Source organism: Nesoenas mayeri, assembly GCF_963082525.1.
Source record: "Nesoenas mayeri genome assembly, chromosome: 4".
In the NCBI taxonomy this organism is placed as follows: domain Eukaryota; kingdom Metazoa; phylum Chordata; class Aves; order Columbiformes; family Columbidae; genus Nesoenas; species Nesoenas mayeri.
The window spans coordinates 40,209,188-40,228,829 of NC_137540.1; the positions used below are offsets into that span (position 1 = coordinate 40,209,188).

At 34.3% G+C, this 19,642-nt stretch overlaps 1 protein-coding gene across 1 annotated transcript in view; it reads right to left on the reverse strand.

The window, feature by feature from the left end:
- GPM6A (glycoprotein M6A) overlaps positions 1–19,642 on the reverse strand; it is a gene marked incomplete at its 5' end in the record, with an annotated part of 111,132 nt that overhangs the window by 7,216 nt on the left and 84,274 nt on the right. Inside the window, 3 exons of the mRNA XM_080343137.1 lie at positions 574–650; positions 2,811–2,964; positions 15,839–15,995. Coding sequence (XP_080199263.1) covers positions 574–650; positions 2,811–2,964; positions 15,839–15,995 — 388 coding nt within the window. The remainder of the gene's footprint in view (positions 1–573; positions 651–2,810; positions 2,965–15,838; positions 15,996–19,642) is intronic.

Sequence of the window (19,642 nt, forward strand, 5' to 3'; positions counted from 1 at the left end):
GAAACATTTAGTAAAGCACCATCTGTCTCCAGAGTGATGTTCGCCTCTTTTTTTTTGTTGTTGTTTTAGATGTAATTTTGTTTGTCCTTTCTTCATCCCAGATCATTTAAAAACAAAACCAGAAACCTCAGCTGCACTGATATAAGTGGCCTTTGCCTAGAGGGAAAAACTACAAAGAAAAATGTACTAGGAGTTATTATCCTAACACACTGCAAGATTTGGTCAAATCCATTTGAAATTTTTACTTTCCTGTCACAACAGCAATCATAAAATCTTCAAACAGTGATTCTTTCTACAGACCTATTCAGTGTGCAGCAGATGCATTAGCTTTCAAAAACATCTTAGTGAAAATATACATGAGAGTAGCATTCTTAAAAAAATAAAATATAGGTGTATTTAGAAAACAAAAGGCTGTAGAAATTAAGTACTTGCTGACAGTATGTTCCACTGGGATTTTATTTCATCACCATAGCTAGAATTAGAGCATTAAGAGTTAGAAAAACAAACACATCAGTTACTTCCTATTATAACATATGTTAGGGATTTGCCAAAAATATTATCACACTTATTCACCTCATTAGAGTCACACATCTTGATGAAACTTTCTGATGCGGTGCAAACCTTCTTTTCCTCTCCAATAGTTACAATACCTGGAGCAGAATAAATATGCACAGTATTTAGTATTCTTAATACATAGAAGCTTACTCCATATGAGCCAGAAATGCCAAGAAATTCTCATCTCCTTTGCAGAACCTTTTTTGGCAACAAAATCAGTTTTTGTTGATGATCAGGGGGCTGGAGCACCTCCTGTATCAGGACAGACTGCGAGAGTTGAGGTTGTCCAGCCTGGAGAAGAAGAGGCTGCAAAGAGACCTTATAGAAGGCTTCCAGCACCTAAAGGGGACCTCCAGGAAAGATGGGGAGGGACTTTTTGTCAGGGAGTGTAGTGATAGGAGAGGGATAGAGTTTTAAACGGTAAGAGGGTAGATCCAGATTCGATATTAGCAAGAAATTCATCACTGTGAGGGTGGTGAGGCACTGGAATAGGCTGCCCAGAGAAGCTCTGGATGCCCCATCCCTGGCAGTGTTCAAGGAAGGTTGCACAGGGCTTTAGCAACATAGTGTAACAGAAGACATCTCTACCCATGGGAGGAGGCTCAGAACTAGATGGTCTTTAAGGTCGCTTCCAACCCAAATCATTCTATGATTCTATGATAATTTCAGACATCACAAAACTAAAACATCGTTTATTTAGTAAAAGCCCTAGTAGGAAACACACAAATAATGATTTTTCAGCCATTTTTTGAATATTTTCATTCTAGATTTTAATCAGCCCAATAATCAAAACACAAGAAAATTATTTGCAACCAGTATATAGGCTTGCCATGTTGTTCACAAACATTCTCTAACCTCATGTTGGAGAAATGTGCTATATAATTTTTTCAGACATGTTCATCTGGTACACTGCTTCTTTCACAAGTTATAAAAAAGCATCACCCAAATGTATACTTTACTGTTATAATAGTTTCTCTATCAGCAAGAGTAACTGGAATCTGTTATATTGTTTCCTTCAGCTAATCTCCAGATACTAAATCAACTTCTATAACTCAGTTATCACTAAAAACAGTACTGTTCTTTCCTATTAGTAATCATCAGTTTTTACACTGAATTTACAGGAAACCAGTACATTCACAGAATACACTTTTTATATGTTAGTATCCTATGCACATTTTAAATAGAATAAATAATAAAAATAGACATGAACATTAACAAAATGAAAGGTCATAGATTGAAGAATGGATATTCTTGATGAAATCTGTATAAAGAATTGCTTTTTCAACTCACCTGTCATGCTGGGTGGGGGGGGTGGAGTGCAGAATCAATAAATGAAAAAAATATTTTTTCCCCCTTATGAACTCAATAAGGTGAAATATTTTGTTTCAGGTTGAAGTAAAATTTTTAATATGATCTGAACAGTTTAATTACCAAGCAATACAGCTTTTTTAATATCTCAAAATAGCAATTAAAAATATACTCTGAATTTATGTTAGGCCAAGGCAACAAAAGAAAAACTCGAGGAACTTCCTGACAAGAGCATGATTTCCCAAAACTCTGTTGGCTGAGAAACCATTGAGGCCAGAACATCTGGATTCCAATAAGTCTTGTGGCAAAAAGAAATTCAATTATCATCACCAACACAAGAATTCTCAGACTTTTTCATATTCCAAGCCCACTTTTGTCCAAATTTCCTGTTGTCCCAACACACACATATGTGTATATTCCAAATTTATTCTAATCTCCACAGTCTACCCTTTAGCCTTTCCAACAGCCTCTTAGAATGTTACTGTTTGTGTTGTCACTTTTCACCAAAATTTTTGCAAGAAATGAATCTCATGCTGTCCCAATTCATCTCTAGGCTCTGCAGAGACAAATGATAACCTAGGATCTCACATCTCCAAATCAGTGTCCTACCACATGATGAGAGTCATTCTCCAGATAAATGACTAACTAAGCATTTTAGACAAGTTCCAGCAATTCTGAAAGAAGAAACAAAACAGAAGCCTCAGACCAAATTTTCAGTATTCTGGGAAGATGGACAATGTTGATTCAATTTTGTCAGAACTGGAAATGCAGTGCAATTCTAATATACTGCCTTGATTAGTGGGCAAAAGGATAGAAAGAGTTGCTTAACAATTATTTCAAAGACACTGAAACAGTTCATTTCAGATATATGAAAGTAAAGCAATATGATGTTTTCTTCATGAAATCTTGCTATCTTGCTTTACATTTAGTGCTCTTCATTTACATACCATACTGGCGAAGATCCAAGCAGAGATTAGCTCCATCCACTATGGTGGCATTTCGGCAAATGGTCCACAAATTGAAGTACATGTAAACGGGCAGAGAAGTGAAAGCTGTAACACCAAGCCAGGCCAACATAAAGATGTATGTCAGCATAATAAACTGCAGTAAAAGAGGGAAAAACAAAACCAGTGGTAAGTCAGACCTTAACTGGTACTCCATAGCAAAAAAGGAAGCGCAGAGAAGTAACAAACATATTTCTGACTGTTTTTGTCCATTTCTGTCCTTATTCAAATTACAGTTTGGGTCTGATAGTAAATTCATGATCTAGTCAAACTGAGTGACAGAGCACTAACATTATGTTTCTGAAGAACGCACAGTTTTGCTTCCACAAGTGCAAGCTTACTCTACATTCCTGTCACTCTTGGGCCTATGATGGTGTAAAGCACCACATATGAAGTAGAGATAGCTGCATGTTTTGTAAAACATGCCTCTCACTCTCTCTACCACCACCACTACTCCATAGTTAGGAGATCACGTTTGGGTTTTTTTCCACTATCAATCAAGATACAGAAAATTAGAATGTAATACTATACACTTCAATTGGGTTTTTTTTGTAAAGTCTGGATCTTAATAAAAGTGAGTAATTATTATGGCTGCCACAGAATCTCACTGGCAAATCCATTTTGCATTGAACCAATGAGACAATATATTTGTCATATTGTTACTGTGTTTAGACATATTTGAGGTATACGTACAAGCGAATTCATCATTCTAGGGTGCATACCTCTGATGATAAGAAATGCCTTAAATTACATACTTTGCAATGTGTTCTCCAAAGGTTACACATTTTATTTTTTTAGCCATAAGCCTCAAGAATACAGCAATCTATTTGTAGGAGGCATTGAACTCTACTTACCTTCAGGGTCAGTAGTTATGCTGGCACACCCAGCTTCTGTAAATACGTGAGCATGCTACATTACTGCTCTGCCACTAACCTAAGACGACTGGCAGACACATTCATCAATAAAAAATTACCCTTTCAATTTATGCTGTGGAAAGGATATGAAGATGCTACATATTTAAATGTGGAAGATAAGTCAGCCTCTAAATGCTGAATCCAAATAGCCCCAAGATTTGATGGCTTCAGAAATGCTGATGAATCTAAACACAACACATTACTGAAACAGAAAATTCTCAGCACACTAACATTTTTGTAGCTCTTTGCCACAGAAAAAAAAATGCCTCTGAGAATAAGAATTAAGAGCTCTTCTTGAAAGCTGAATAAGCTGGTCCATGATCTGGATAAAATTAAACTTTAAAGAGTAAATAAGAGGAAAACAAGATATTTTCTAGTTCTTTTTTAATGTAAGATCTCTCATATCAGATGATAAAGGAAAAAAAACCAGTATAAATATGGATTTTATTTATGGAAATCATATGAGGTCACACTCAAAAGAGTTGTGAATGGTAGTAAAAATTGTTAGAGTGGCGACTTGTCCATGTGGACCTGATCAGGAAAAGCAATCCAGAAAAAAGTTTAAGTTTCAGGTGTGGTAGTTTTATAACTTTGAAGATATGGGATGGACATTCTCAAGCAATATTACAGAGACAGAGACCTTAATTTGATTTACTTTATCGCTTCCAAAGAATATTAAATAAAAGCCATTTTAATTCTGAGGAAGTGCATTTACATAGGGATTTAATTAATACAGTTTAAAATTCAATTCAGATTAATTTTCCTGACTGTCCCTAGGTAGATGAACCTTTCAGCACTAGTTTGAAAAGCTGGAGGATTTATATCCCTAAAAATAATTATCAGAAGTTTGCAGAAAAGTAAAAGATAAAGTGGAAGAAAGAATAGACATATTCCCTTCAGTACTTTGGGTACCTTCTTCCTAACATTTTCTTTATTTAGTACTCAGCACTTCAGCTTTACCTCCCACTTTGTAAGTTAGGAACCATTTTAACTTTTCTCTTAACATAAAACTAGTTTAAAAAGGAAACTGATGAGTTTAAGTTAAGTTTAAAGATTTTTGAAAAGGTATTCATGCAGGTGACTGTATTCCTTACTCCTTTTTCTCCAAAGCACACTTACTAGAAAGCCAACAGATAAAATAGGAAAAGTGATAGCAAAGTCTATAACAAATATACACCCTTCAATGTTACAGTAGACTTTTCTGTATGTCAGTTTCTTTAGGTAATAGAAGTTTTATACCACCTATTGCAGAGAAAATAATCAACAGAAGTAAATACTGCTCTGTACAAACTACTATTTATTTTTAATTATTGCTCCTTTATTGTTTTCTTTCTTTCTTTTTTTTTTTTTCTTTCCTCTCCATATCACAGTGTTAAAGCTAATAAGACAACATCTGGTTCAACCCCAGGCACTCATTTATAAATAATTACTTGGAAAATTACTTGGGAATGTAGATTCACTTCAAGGTTCTGAATTCCAACTAAAACACTATGTCTGATTTTAATTTATTATCAAGCTAAAGAGTCATACTCAATTTTTCTAAAGCAGGAGCAAGAAATTAGAAACAAAGCTCTCTGTGTGTTCTCAGAACAGCCTTTAAATTCTCATTTTACTATATTCTAGAAATATTTTAAAGGTAAAACCAGCCTCCTAGCTTATATTCTATGAGACTGACAAAAACAAGCAAGTCTGAGGCCTTATTTTTGAGCCTCCTTCTAGAATTTCTGAACTAAATAATACTTAATAAATTTAGTATATCTCGGTGTTGTACATGCAGATTAATTTGAGTACTTAATTGTTGATATTAGTTATATTACTGAACTGTTGGAACTGTTTATAAGACTGGGCTCCGCACAGATTCAGGAATCTTCCCTATCTGCAATTACCACCAAATGGAGGAAGAGGATGAGCCTTACTATGAGCATTACAATTTCTATTTAATATATTTTTATTTTCTGATCTGTAGTAGGGATCAAACTCTCTGCAGCCTTGGTTGTTTAAGAAACTTGCTTAAAAATCTGTATTGAGATAATAAAAAGCATTGGTATAGCAAAGAGAGAAAAAACAGCTTATTAGCTTCCAAAACAATCTGTGTTGGGCATAGAATAAGAGAAGGAGAAATCTGTCAGGTGATGGCTGCTGGGAGTCACAAGAGCTGCCTTCTTAGAAAGAGTTGCGTGATTGTTTACGGAAGGGATTCTCTTTTAAAAACATGAATCTGTGTGGCTGAGTATCTCAGAAAAAGTGAATCAAATGCTGATTTCATTTTAAAATGGTATTTTAGGAAAGGAAGAACTTTATTTTTCTTCTTTCAGTGACTCAACAGAAGATCCAGTGGCCAATGATATGCCCAAATTCATGTCCTAACACCAAGAAGATGGGGGGAAAGAGAGAAAATTCCTTTGTTTCATGCAAGAATAACTAAAATGCAAAATTTCATGTTTAACCACTTGGTAGCTGTGAGTTATCCCTGGAAATTGCTATTACTAGCATCTGTGAAGCAAACCACAAAAATGTGATCTGGGCTGTAATATACCTTCTGCGATAGGGGCAGTAAAAAGCAAAAGGTTAATCTTGCACAACAAGTTAATAGCTTCTAACAATAGAAGGTATTAGCTTATAAATTCTTGTTATAATGGAATGAAATTGTTATTTTTAATTTTTTTTTTTTTTTTTAACTACAGGCAAGGGACTGAAGTGGGTTTTTTAGATAATTTTCTCTGCTATTACAATCTTTCCTTTTTGCTCTAGAGACCTTATAAGAAACATTTAAGGATGCTGTTCACTCCAGAAATTAAATTCAGAACTCAATCTTCTGAGATTCAAAGGTATCATTCTCCTCTGAAGTAACATTTTGCTGTGTGACAAGCCAGAGATTTATGAAATAGCAGTACATCATCTTAAAGAGGTACCGCAGTTTGTTCTTTAGTATGCTATGTATTGCATTGGTAGTGAAAATTACTTTATCTGATCAGTTTTCACTGTAAGAAGCCAAACACATAAACTCAAAAGAAACTGGAAGTGATGTTGAAATTAATCTATCAAATCATTAATATAAAAATTTATTAACCAATACTCAGTTCACATTGGGAAAGAATAGCTAAAGTAGTTAATTATTTGAACAAAACAAAACTTCAATCTTTGTAGCAGTTAATTTCTTGTACCAAAACCATGGATAGTAAAACCCTCTTGCTGTATTTTATAAGGTTTTCATTGCCAGTAATGACTGTCCTGGATCATAAATTATCAAAGTAAGCAAATCCAAAACCCTTTTGGAAAGATTTATATATGCATATATATATATATACATATAAAATCTGTTGCACAGATCAAGGTCAGGAAGTAGAGATTTCAGAGCATGTTGTGAAATGGCATCTATTAATTTATAGCACAACAGCTATATATTTATGGTGGTCATAGCTGTTTGAAATCCTGTTTCCATGGAAAACATTACCCAAATCCTATCTATTTTAATAAGATCAATATTTCAGCTACTGCTTTCTTTTTAAAATTTAAAGGTACTGGTTCCATGAAAAGCACATTCATTAAATTTCAAACACTGTTCTTGTTTTAGTTTTGTTATAAATCTTTTAACACCCCTGAAGAAACACTGTATGATTGCTTCAGTAACCCTAGGGACAGAGACAGTGAAATCGTATCTAAAAGGTACTGTTTCTACAGAGAGAGATTGAAATGGAAACAAAGTAAATTCCAGTCATTTTATTGTATGAGGAGACTGCTGCTTATTAAAAACAAACAAACAAAAACCACATAGCAACAAATTCATAAGTGCCAGAATAAAACATAACTCCAGAAACCTCATGTTGCCAGGTAATTTTATCTTTGTTTCAAACCACTCAGGATTTAGATTTACACCTTCTCTCAATTTAATCATATAGTTATTTTATATTAACTCCCTGACATGAACTCTCAACCCAGAGAGTTGTAACACATACACCTTGCTGTGTTTATAGCTCATTTAGATTTATTATCCTATGACAGACACACAAAATTTCATTGTTTACTTTCCACTTGATGACCTTCCAGACTTCTTCACAGGCTCAGAAATTCTCTTTGACAGTTTTTGCTAGAGATCAAGCCTGCATCTACAGAGATCTATGTACCTCCATCCTGCCAAAAGCCTATTATGCTTCACTATAAAACCCTGCCAGTGCAGAATATCACCTGAAGATGAGCCCAGGACTAGCCTGGCTGTCTCTAACTGGAATGCTGTGAGGCATCTGACCTCCACAGTGTGTTGTGTAGTCCTGGTTCTGGGTGCAGTTTCCCAATTGCACATCAGAAAAAGGTTTTGTATGTCATTTGACAGCAACTCAGAAGCATGAACAGAAAGATCTTATCAATTTCTTACTGAATTGCTGTCTCTCTAATGTTATGATCACATTCAGTCATCTACAGATTTCATTTCAATGCCTCAGTCTTGTCCACTTTTCCTAGGAGCAATTCCTCAGAGTTAATGCTACTGTCTCCTTACCCTGCACATATTCTGCATAAACACATTTACATACTCTTTTAAAATTATTCATTGCAGTCACTATATGTTTTCTGAAATACTGAACTTGTTCTTGCTGAAGTCATACTGACAGAGTGCATAGTTCTTTCTGCAGTTCACAAGAAGTCAGACTTAAAAGTACTACATGTGTTCCTACCTTAGACCTATTGTTTACTTGCATTTGGTTTTCTATAATGCAAGGTTCTGCCTACCACCTTACATCTATAGTCAAGACTCAGTAACCTCTTTTGATCAATAAACTATCATCATAGATAGTGTAAATATTACATATTTTGTTCCTGTTCACAATCTGTATTCTTACACCACAGATGTTTAGATCTTTTTATTTTGGGGAGGTTCAGAATTCATCCAACAGAATTTTTCAGTTTTGCAATTTAAAATAGAATCTCTACATAAATACTCCAACCTCTTCTCAATATTTTTGGCAAGAGCATCTTAAAGATATAGATTCCCATGTGCACATAGTACAGAGAGCAAGTGGAAAACTCACTGAGTCCCTCTGGAACAGACTTTAACATTGCAGAAGCTAAAACAGTCTTTACTGCTTAATTAAAAGTGTTAGGTTGTCTAGAACGAGCAATACTATTCTTATTTATTTAAATTCAAATAAATCATACTGGTTTCTTAAGTGGTCAAGTGAGAAATTAAAAAAAAACTATATAGATGTCTTTAAACTCATGGACATGTCAATGCTTCATGTGTTACAGATAATTCTTTGCCACCCCAGCCAACCTCTCTTGGCATTCGTTCACCCTCTACTTACACACGTTTTGAAATCTGAATGTGTTTCAGGATTGTTAAGTAGGGAGACCAAATGGTCTCTTCTAACATTCTTATTTCTGTGCTAACTAGCACCTCCTGCATCCATGCTTCATTCCTGAACAGAAGTAAAAGGGGAAGCAAAAATATTTTAACTTTTTTCATTTTACATATAATGCTGCTGGAAGAAAGAGACTGATGTTCTGATATTACCACCAAATGCACTATAAATCACCGAAAATACACACAAAGTCTTTTCTGCTTGATCTAAAATATCACTGTCATTGCTAACAGTCACTTGTTGGTCATTTATTATTGTCTCTGCAAAACATGTTCATCCTATCTCTTTGACATATCATATTCATAAACACAGCTCCAAGAGTCTCGTTGAAACATAGGTGCATTCCATGCTGTGCTGTTACTGACATGTGGTTGATTCTTCTTGGCTTGCATTCAAGTCAACTAGTTCAAGAGGGGGAAAGAAAAAAACAAAAACAACAACAAAAACCCACAAACAAAACAACAACAACAACAACAAAACACAAGCAACCAACCAAAACAAAAAAATAACCCACACCAATATTGATTCAAATTTCTCTTCATAGTGGGACAGACTTCTCAGTTTTGTCCAACTGCAATTCATCCATATACTAAATAGAAGTTAATATGACATTCCTTAGATTGTTAAAATCCATTACCAGAAAATTAAATCCCTGAAATTTTAAATTTTAAAGCATTCATTTTATGGAACTGTTTTGTCTGGCGTTTTATAAATATTTTTCTTCTACAAGCATTGTAGATGGATGAAAAACTGATTTTGACAAAATTAAGTCTCCTTCTCTGGAGACATTCAAAACCCACCTGAACACCTTCCTATGTAACCTCATCTAGGTGTTCTTGCTCCAGAGGGAGGATTGGACTAGATGATCTTTCAAGGTCCCTTCCAATTCCTAACTTTCTTTGATTCTGTGCGATTTTGTGAAAAGCAGTTCTCACTATTATTTTCTGCTTTTTCATCTGCACATACATTTTTTTCTAAAATTTCCTTTAAACGTATATTTCAAGGTTAAAATATTCTATGTATGATTTCTATTGCTTTGTGCCTCTTTAGATGCCTGTAAAAAGCTGGTTTGATTTACTCTGAATGGATATACTGGTAACAGTGGGGGAGAAGATTGACACTGCTGTATCAGAAATATGAAAAGATTCTCTAACAATATATTCATTTTTTGAAACTTTGCTTTGTAAACAAATCCACTGGCTATCAGAACATACTCAGTTTGAATAAGATGGCTTTGCATTGATGCAAGACTAGGTTTTTGATGAAGATTCTATAATTTATCTTTTTGGTACTTCCTTATAAACCAACTCTATATTTTTTTTTTTTTTTAATTTCTGAATCTTCTCTATAATGTAAATGGTTTTGTACAATTTTGCTGCTTAAAGTTGTTAGCATTAGTTACTTTATATATTCTTCAGGCAAGACTATCGTTCTTGTAGTCCAATAGGCTTCTGAAGTCCTACAGAGAGCACTGGAGCTTATCTGCTATTTAACAGCAGCAGAATTTCCTACTTCCTACTTAATTTTACAATATTCCAGATAGGAATTAATTTTTCCAAAGATGTTTATGCTTATGTTTTCATATCCAAAGTTTTCATGCTCTTTCCCTTTTTTTTTTTTTTTCTTTTTTTTTGGGGGGGTTGGTGTTTCTGACACTTTGATGTACTCTGGGGATACAGCTCAGCTCTTGGTTCATTGGTGTTGTATTTAAATATGATTACAGACAAATAATCAGGTTCTAAAACTTTTTTTTTTTTTTTTAAGGAGTAGATGTCTTCATTGAATACCTGTGCTTCACGAGTTCTTCAGGCTGTGCTCATGACACATAACTATTCAATTCAAAGACATAAAAACTATCTTTTTGATCATGAACCACTCTCAGCTGGGAAAAGACTGCATTATACAGATTGTTTACATTTTTTATATTGCCAAGATTGTTTACATTCTTTACATTGCCAACACTGCAATATTTGTTCAGAAATCTTGCATGGTCTGTACTTTGGAACAAGACATTGAAGCTTAAACAAGAAAGCAGAAATAATAACTTCTCTACACAGATGTGTCCCTCCACATGAATGCTTGGCTGCCAAAAATAAGAACACGTGTTCCTAACAGGGCTTGAGAAGCCGAGAAGCCTATGAGAGAACCAAGGGGCAGGAACGTTCCTTTCTTGTTTGCTGTCTTGCCAAGCAGTGAAAGTCAATAACACGGCTTTTAATCAGCCAAGGGATTCTAAAAGTGTGACTTTAAATGTTAAAGCTCTTCCGCTGAAAAAAAGTATTGAAAAAAACACTCTGGTTTCCTAAGTTTAGCCAGCCTAACTTGAATGCATGAATAAAAGGGGATAAATCTACAAGTTTCCCTCTTTATTCTTTGGCAAGTGTTAAGACAATTACAATGGTAACTATGAATTTATAAGGCATCAATAGGAAGCTGTAGTTGATATGGAGAACAAGAAGCTCTATATGCTTCGTGTGGATTTGGGGGATAGTAACTTTAATAACTTTCCCTATTTGCCATGTCAGTGTCTGAAGCTACTTGAAGAACTCTTTTCTTCACATTTAGGGAAACAAGAGTTTTCTTGAACGCTTCTCTTATTTTAGATTGGATTAAGAGATTCTAGACCTGTAAGTACATCTGCTGTCTTGGAGAGACTGTTCTTTACTTCTCATAAGTGAAGCAGCAGTGGTATGAAGTGTTCTGCATTCCTCAGATACAGCCGCATTCAGTTAGAAGGAAAGCTTTTCTGTCTGTCAGCTCAGCTTTTTGCCACCAGAACATCCAGATATGGTATCTGATTTTCAGAAATGAGAGCTTCATTTGTACCACTCAGAAATGTTGCATTTGTTTTGGGTGGGAAAGCCAGCTGAGCCTGCACTGAACTCTGTTCCTCATGTTACACAAAGAACCAAATGTCAATATAATGCAGTTTTGCTGCCTCTACGATAACTGGTCTGGTAACAGCAAAATGAAATGACAAGTTCACATCCCATACAGATGTATTTGCAAAGTATTTGCAAAGCTCCCATGGTTTTTCTTGCAAAATAAAATCTGGAAATATTTTGGAAAGTTAAAGTTTTAGTTTAAGCACTCAAGAAACATAGGTCAAATAGTACATAGTTATTCAGGCAGCCAAAATAATTTTCAAAGGCAGAAAAATCCCTTTCACTCATTAAAATTAAAGGTTCCTAAAAACTAAAGATACAGAAGACATATTAGTCAATGCAACTCTGCAGAGCCTTAACATGTTTCTTTGAAAAGGTAAGATACAAAGAAAAATAAATACATTTGCTAGGGTGAAATCTTTATCCTATGTTTTCTGATTAAATAAAAGGTCTGCTTTCTCATTTCATTGCATAAAATTTTCACGAGTAAAATTTTTCAAGGAAGAAAAAGCCTCATTTGTGTTTCTTTCTTTTTTTTTGTGTTTTGTTTTGTTTTGTTTTACTGTGTAAGTAGACATTCTAAAACAAAGTGTAAATGCAGTTTTCCATGATCAAGCTAGCTGAATATAAATAAGAAGGGTATAAAATCACAAATATACAAACAGTGTCACGGTTGACCTCAGGCCTGTCTCCCATTCTTCACTAATCATGCTGCAGCAGAATTATATATAACTGTTTATTTAATTCTCTAAAAGCATGTTCAGGCATCGAAAAACAAAGGCTAAAACCACAGGCATCCCTCCTCGAATGTGACTGGCATTTTTATGCTGCTTTTATTTTAGTTTTCACAGTAAATTAATTCTGAAAACACTGCCAATGAGACTCTTCACTGTCCCTTTCACAGACTCTTGCTCAGATCTGAGGGGGCTGACTCCTCAGCAGCACCAGCATGACTTGTATGTTAAGCCTCTGAATGCTCATACAGGTTGATTAATCAACTATACAATCACTAGAAATGTTATGTTGAGCTATTTCATTTTGGCCATGTAGAGCCAGAAAGTGAACTAATCACAGTGAAGGAGGGAGGTCAAGAAGGGCACATGAAAAATTTCTGCAGATGCTGGCTTTCAATGTTCTTAAAAGCCTGCTTTTCAAATAATATTTTGATAAGAAAGAAAAAGATGTTACTTCTCAGATTTCCAGTGAAAAATATAGCTTGCCCATACAAAGTTAAAATGAGCTCTTTCTCCTTTAATTTTTTTCTTATTGTTTTTCCTCCATTTATCGAACAGGTTTAGTTGCAGACATAATAAATATGCTTATGCAAAATATTAATAAGAAGTAATTGGTGACATGGTGAAGCAGAAGGACTTCATTTTCAGAATTGCTAAACTGATATTTAGAAAGACCGTCAAATTTGATGTAAAATCATAGTCACAAGTGGATTTTTACAAAGGTATTTTTGATGTGGAGCCATTTTTGTCATTTTAATTCTTCAAAACAACAAATATCCTGTGTGTACATTTCTCTTAGTATTAAGGTATTGTTATAAAAACTCAACTGTTTAGTCTTTGACAGCTTCGGTTTTAATATTTACAAAATTACTGTCTCCAAATTTTATAAAGGAAGCTTTCTTGCAACATGCAGTATCTGCCAATCCTCTTCAATAGCATTATATCATTTTGGCAACTGTACATAACAAAATTTATTACAGTAAATTTGCATAGCAATAGAGCAATCTGGGCTTGACACACAAGGGTACTAGTTGGGTTTGATTTGCCTCTCCAACCACCTCTTTGTTGCTCTTAGAACTTATTTCTTCATACCATTGCATGATTTAAGGAACTGAATAAATTATAAACATATCACTGCTGGACTGAAATGTTTTCTAATTCCAATTATTTTAATGTAAACTGTTATTTGTCCCTTAAGAATTTTAAATATGAGATAATAAAAATAAACCTAGTCAAAAAAGATCTCAAGTTTTAATTGACAATACTTCTGTATATACTGTCTTATTCTCAGACCTCTAGAGCACAGAAGTAAAAGCCAGAACAATAACCCAAAATAGCTCCAGACAATCGTATAAGTCTTACTGATATATCATCAGAATAAGACAAGGAATCAAACTGCAGATTTTTTTATTTTTCAAGGAAAAGATAAAAACTTTCACTAACTTAAAGAATAATAAGAACAATGTGTTTAACTCAAAATGATTCATGACTTATCTTAATTGTCATAACAAATAGTATACAGCCTTAATCTTAGCTGCACAACACGTATCAACCCAAGGTCTCTTAAAATAAAACACAAACACTAGAAATTACTGATGAGGAAAGCCAAATGCTGAATAAATTAATTTGATTAATCATTAATAACAACAGTGATATTAACCACAGAACAGCTGCTTAACTGTTCATTTTTTCTAGACACATACTACAGAATTACAGTTTATACTGCAAGGGCATCAAAACTGTGAGAGGATTCAGCATTGGTCTGCTGCAATAATATGCACAGGCATCTCTGGTAGCTGTGAAGAAAAAATAATGTTCTAAAAAATGTGCTACTCTCTACAGAATTTGAACTAGCTTAGTAGGTTCTCAGTGAATATAGATTAGACATTTCTTTCCAGAAGACAAAAGCAGTGTTGGTATAAGCAATTATTATTCTTTACTTAAAATGTTCCCAGTCTTTATACATTTATTTAAAGGCTTTAAAACAATTCTTAGTTAAAGTGCCAAAATCACACAATGACATTTGATAGGAAAAAAAAAAGTTGAAAAAGCAGCATTCCTGTGGAGCATGCTACATCTATGTAGGGATGGCATATTCCCCACATTCTCCAGTTTCCAGTGTGTAGATTATCTGAATTCAGTTTAAGCTTAAATGTCAGAATAACCAAAATACTGGTTTTCATAGACTTTAGTGTGACTGGAAAATATTCTCTATTGCCTATAATTGTTCCTGGTCTGTATTGCTGTTTAATAAATGTTGACATTTGTAGGAGGTTACAATGGGCAACCGTCTTCTGGCTATTTTTTTTATACAGCAGTTATTGTAAATGTAGTATAACATTAAGTGTACCTTAACACCCAGATCTACCTGGCTGGTTTTAGCTGTTTATTTTTCATCAGAAAATATGATTTTTTTGTTACTGATAATGTTTGCAAAAATATCCAATGCCAAAGCTACCAAGCATTCAGTTCTCTTACCTTAGATGCAGAAAAGTCAAATACCAAAACAGTTACCTACCTGATATTGAAAAGACACCTTAAAATAATTCCAGTTCAAATAGTCAGCAATTTTAGTATGAGAAACCTTTGTGTAAGTCCAGGTACAAATCAGAATTTTTTTAATCTAAGGTTTCCAGGATCATAAGTGATTTGTCTCTCCAAACAAGAGATAATATGGGACTAAATAATGGGCTGCTTGCCATTTAAATATAAAACCAAATCTGATTACAGGTCTCAGCTTGTCCCAAAGAGGAACAGGCAAGACTTCTAAAATAACAGTTAAAATATTAGTAAGAAAAATATTTATTGCCCGGTACAGCTGAAGGCTGACTTTGAGTCCTGTCCCAAACAGAAAAGAATAAGTTTTCCCATTCAACCAGCAGAACTAGTTACTCCTTAGCAAGAGCTGCTAAGTGATTAACCTATACAGAGAAGATTTCTGACATTTCTATTCTCCTTTGCTATGATTTTTAACCACTTAACTGAAGTATCAGAAAACATTAAAGAAAAAAAATCATGAGCCACTACAAATGTAGAAAATATGTTGAAATTATCATAAGTACAAAAGCTTTCTTAACTACTTACCCAGGCACTGACACATCTGCCGCAAGTGGTGATTTTGAAATCCCCATAGAGATCCTTGATGGCACCAGTTGTAAAGAATCCCTCCACCATCAGCAAAATGCCATATACAAAGAATGCAGCTGCTACACCATATATCACATACTTGAAGATGTCAATCCTGTATAGGAACAGCAAAAATTATTTATCTGCATAAATATTTAAAGCTGACTCTGAAATTTTAGAATTTTAGGGTGTGGTAAACAGATCCACGAAGCCTCAAAGTTGCTACACTGGTGTCAGCTGCAGTGTTGATGCGCTATAATGACAGCTGAAGCTGAGGACAGGAGTGAATTTTGGAATAAAATAGTGTTGACATAAAAACCATTGGGCCATTTAATTTAATAAAATGTAAAAATGGACAGGTATAGGCAAGACAGCATAATTTGTCAGAATAATTTAAAAGTCAGTTAATTTTTCTTTAAATAAAACACCAAAGAAAGAAAAAGAAAAGAAAAAGAAAACAAGAATCTGACACATCTCCTGAGTAACACATCGTATCCAGCACTTAGGTTATAGAAAGTATATTTTGTTACAATCGTCAATAAATCTTTCTAAATGTACAAGTAGTTCTCAAGCTGCAATGTCATTCTGTATTATCTTCTCCTCATTATTTTTCCACTTATTCTCCAACAGACAAAGTATCTGACACAGAATAATAAAGTCATCGAGAGAGATCCCTAGCTTCAAACCAGAATCATGTTATTACAAAAGTAATAAGGTCAGATCATCTTGAGTTCTTCTATAATGGGGCTTGAAAAAAAAAAAAATCATTTCACAGACCCAAAGCTCAAGAAATAGGAAGACGGCTTACAGTGTAACATGCAGAGCCCTAGAAGGCTCAATTTATTACAAAGAAGATTACCTGGGTTATCATGTGGTTGTGCTGCCCTGCACTGTTTAGAAGCTCAACAGTGGCTCAAGGATAGTCTGCCTTCTACATATTCTCTGCTGACCAAGTTTTATGAAAATATGTTTGAAAGCATCTCTCTGCTCTAAGTGTTTTGTCTAAAGTTGGAAACATTCCCCATGACCATTTTCTTGGATCATCAGGTTTCAATGTTTCCCACTTTTGAACTTCTCTAGAAACTAGACACAGTAAGCTCCCAGTTTATCAATATGACATGGCAGGAGTTGTGCAACTCTAAAGAAAATGGTAATATGCAGGTGTAAGATGTTCATAAGTTCCAGTCATATCGTCCAGGTCAAGATAGTAACAGCTTATAACAATGTAGGACAAAAAATAAGCCAGAAACACATTCGGATCTGCAAGATTAGTTTTGACATGCACCAAACAACTACCCAAAAAGATTAATGCTTGTACTGTTATGAAAAGAAATATTTAATGATAACACTTCTTTAGGATCACACTTTCCATTACCATGCCAAACACAACTCTCAATACATACTTCAAATGTACAATGCAATAAAAAGCTTAAAACTCCATTGAAAGATCTTTGAATTTGGATGGTTTCAAGAGATTCAAAGTCAGATTCAAGTTTACAGTTGGTATTTCAGATGTATGACTGTGTATATAACTTCACTGAAGTATTTTAAGCTTGAATTAGTCTCATAAAAATGCCAGTAAACTTATGACCTGATTCAGAGTGGGAGCAGTATTATAAATGAATACTTTTGGCACCTATTCCAGTATTTTTTCAGAAGGCGATAAATGAAGGGTTCTGGGAATCAGACTAGATATGTTTTTCCTTTGCATTCCAATAACAAAGCTCCCTCAGCTTTATTCTATATCACTTTTTATTTTATTCTCAAGCGAAAACTAGGGTAAGTTGATATCTGAATGGAATAGATACATAAACTATTTAAAAAGGTGAAACAAATTTAACACTATAGACAATCGTTGGATGGTGTGAAGATGAAATTTATTTTAGTACATATAATTGCTGATTACACTGTAAAAAAATCTCACTTCCCTAATTTTATAGTAAACACTGTTTTAACAGGAAAACAATACTTTGAGCCTATCTTGTCATTATTGATGAAAACAAATTTACAAGGAACAGACATCAACTTTGTGACCTCCACCAGTGGCTGAAGTGTGGGAGTTCTGTCAGCAGCAGCTCCCCACAGACCTCTCTGAGCTCAGTGCCGTAGAAATCAAAAGCTACCATTGCCCTAAAGGGATCAAGACATTGGAGAGGTCCAGAGACTATTTCAGGCCTTTTAAAGCATCTGTGCTGAGCCTCCCACTGAGCTGCTTGTATCAAAAAGCGTACTAAAAGATTGCTGCTTTTTCCTTAGCCTTATGTGTAATAAAGGAATAACTTTCACTTAGGCCTTCCTTTCACTAGGCAAGAATATGTGTAGCTATACACTAGCCAAATATAGAAATCAACTTCTTCCTCATACACTCTCTACGGGAAGTAGTAAGATCTCTACTGATCAGACTACATGAGATGAAATATCAACTTATTGCAAGCAGAAAGGATCTTGTATAACGCAGAGTAAAAATACAAACAAAAACTGAAAACAATTATTCAACTACCTCTTAAAAGTCAGACAGAATTATATTGCAACATAACTCTATTTAGTGGGTGCTGTATTTAAAGAAAATATACAACTGTAGCATTTCATACATCTACGGTTTTGAAGAGAGCATTAGTATTAAATTATTCTGCACCATCTAATAAATTTCACATAAGCTTTGATTTTGCAATTAAATTTTAATAGATAATAAAATAAAGGCCTTGTAAAATGGAGACTGCCTTTCTTTGAAATAAAATTTGGTTCTTTGTGGATGAACTCTGAGAGATTAATTGCCATCTGTGTTTCAGCGAAGTCTCTAATGCTGCAGACGGAACATGAGATCAACCAGGGACGTAGAAGGAAATGGCAGAAAGGGTGATGAATATAAGCCAATGGATGAAAAGGATAAGGACAAAAACGAAGTACAAGTAGGGCTTACGCTTGTGTAGGTTGGAATGGAAAGAAAGTGGTAGGTAAGGAGTAAAGGAAGAAGAGAAAAAATTATAAACTGTGTACTCCTGACAGGACTGGAAAGATACATGTTAAGTGGAAACGAAAGCAACACTAAATGAGGAGAACAAAAAGAAATCTTGAATACCTATTCACTAAATGCAGGAGCCCTATGAATATTACATAATGATATAATTAAGGTCATGAAACATTTCTATTAAAAGGCAGTCAATGAAGATTGCAAAAGATAAACCTGATTTTAACAAATTTGCATTTATCATCCAGTCTTCACATATTAGCCTAGGTTGCTGGGTAGAATAAGCTGGATGATTATCTAAACAAAAGTTAATTGTGAAAATCATCTTGAAATTATTAAAAGCCTTTTTTTTTTTTTTAATATAATAATCTAAACCATGTTTTGTGTACTGTCTTAATCTCGTAGATGCTCCACAGGTTCCAGGTCTGCTTTTTCTAACGCTATGTTTAGAAATGTCAAAAACATAAATACCACTGTTTTCAATTTGTGATTTAAATCAAGCTGGTATTTCAATTTTTAGTTGTTTTTCTTATACCAAGTCATTAATTATTCCATATTAAACAGACTTCCTAATTCATTAATCTGAATCTGGATTTCATCCAACAAGATTAATATTAAAATAGCTCTAGAGAAAACACTTTCTTCCTCTGATGGAAGTTATTAATGGAAGCCGTCAATGCTAACATCTCAATGAACAAGTTGTAGCTGAACACAGATTAGACTATCCTAGCAGAGACAAGTCAGAGGTCAGTGAAATCATTCTCAGTGAGTTAGATCAATGTTGCAGATTTCCT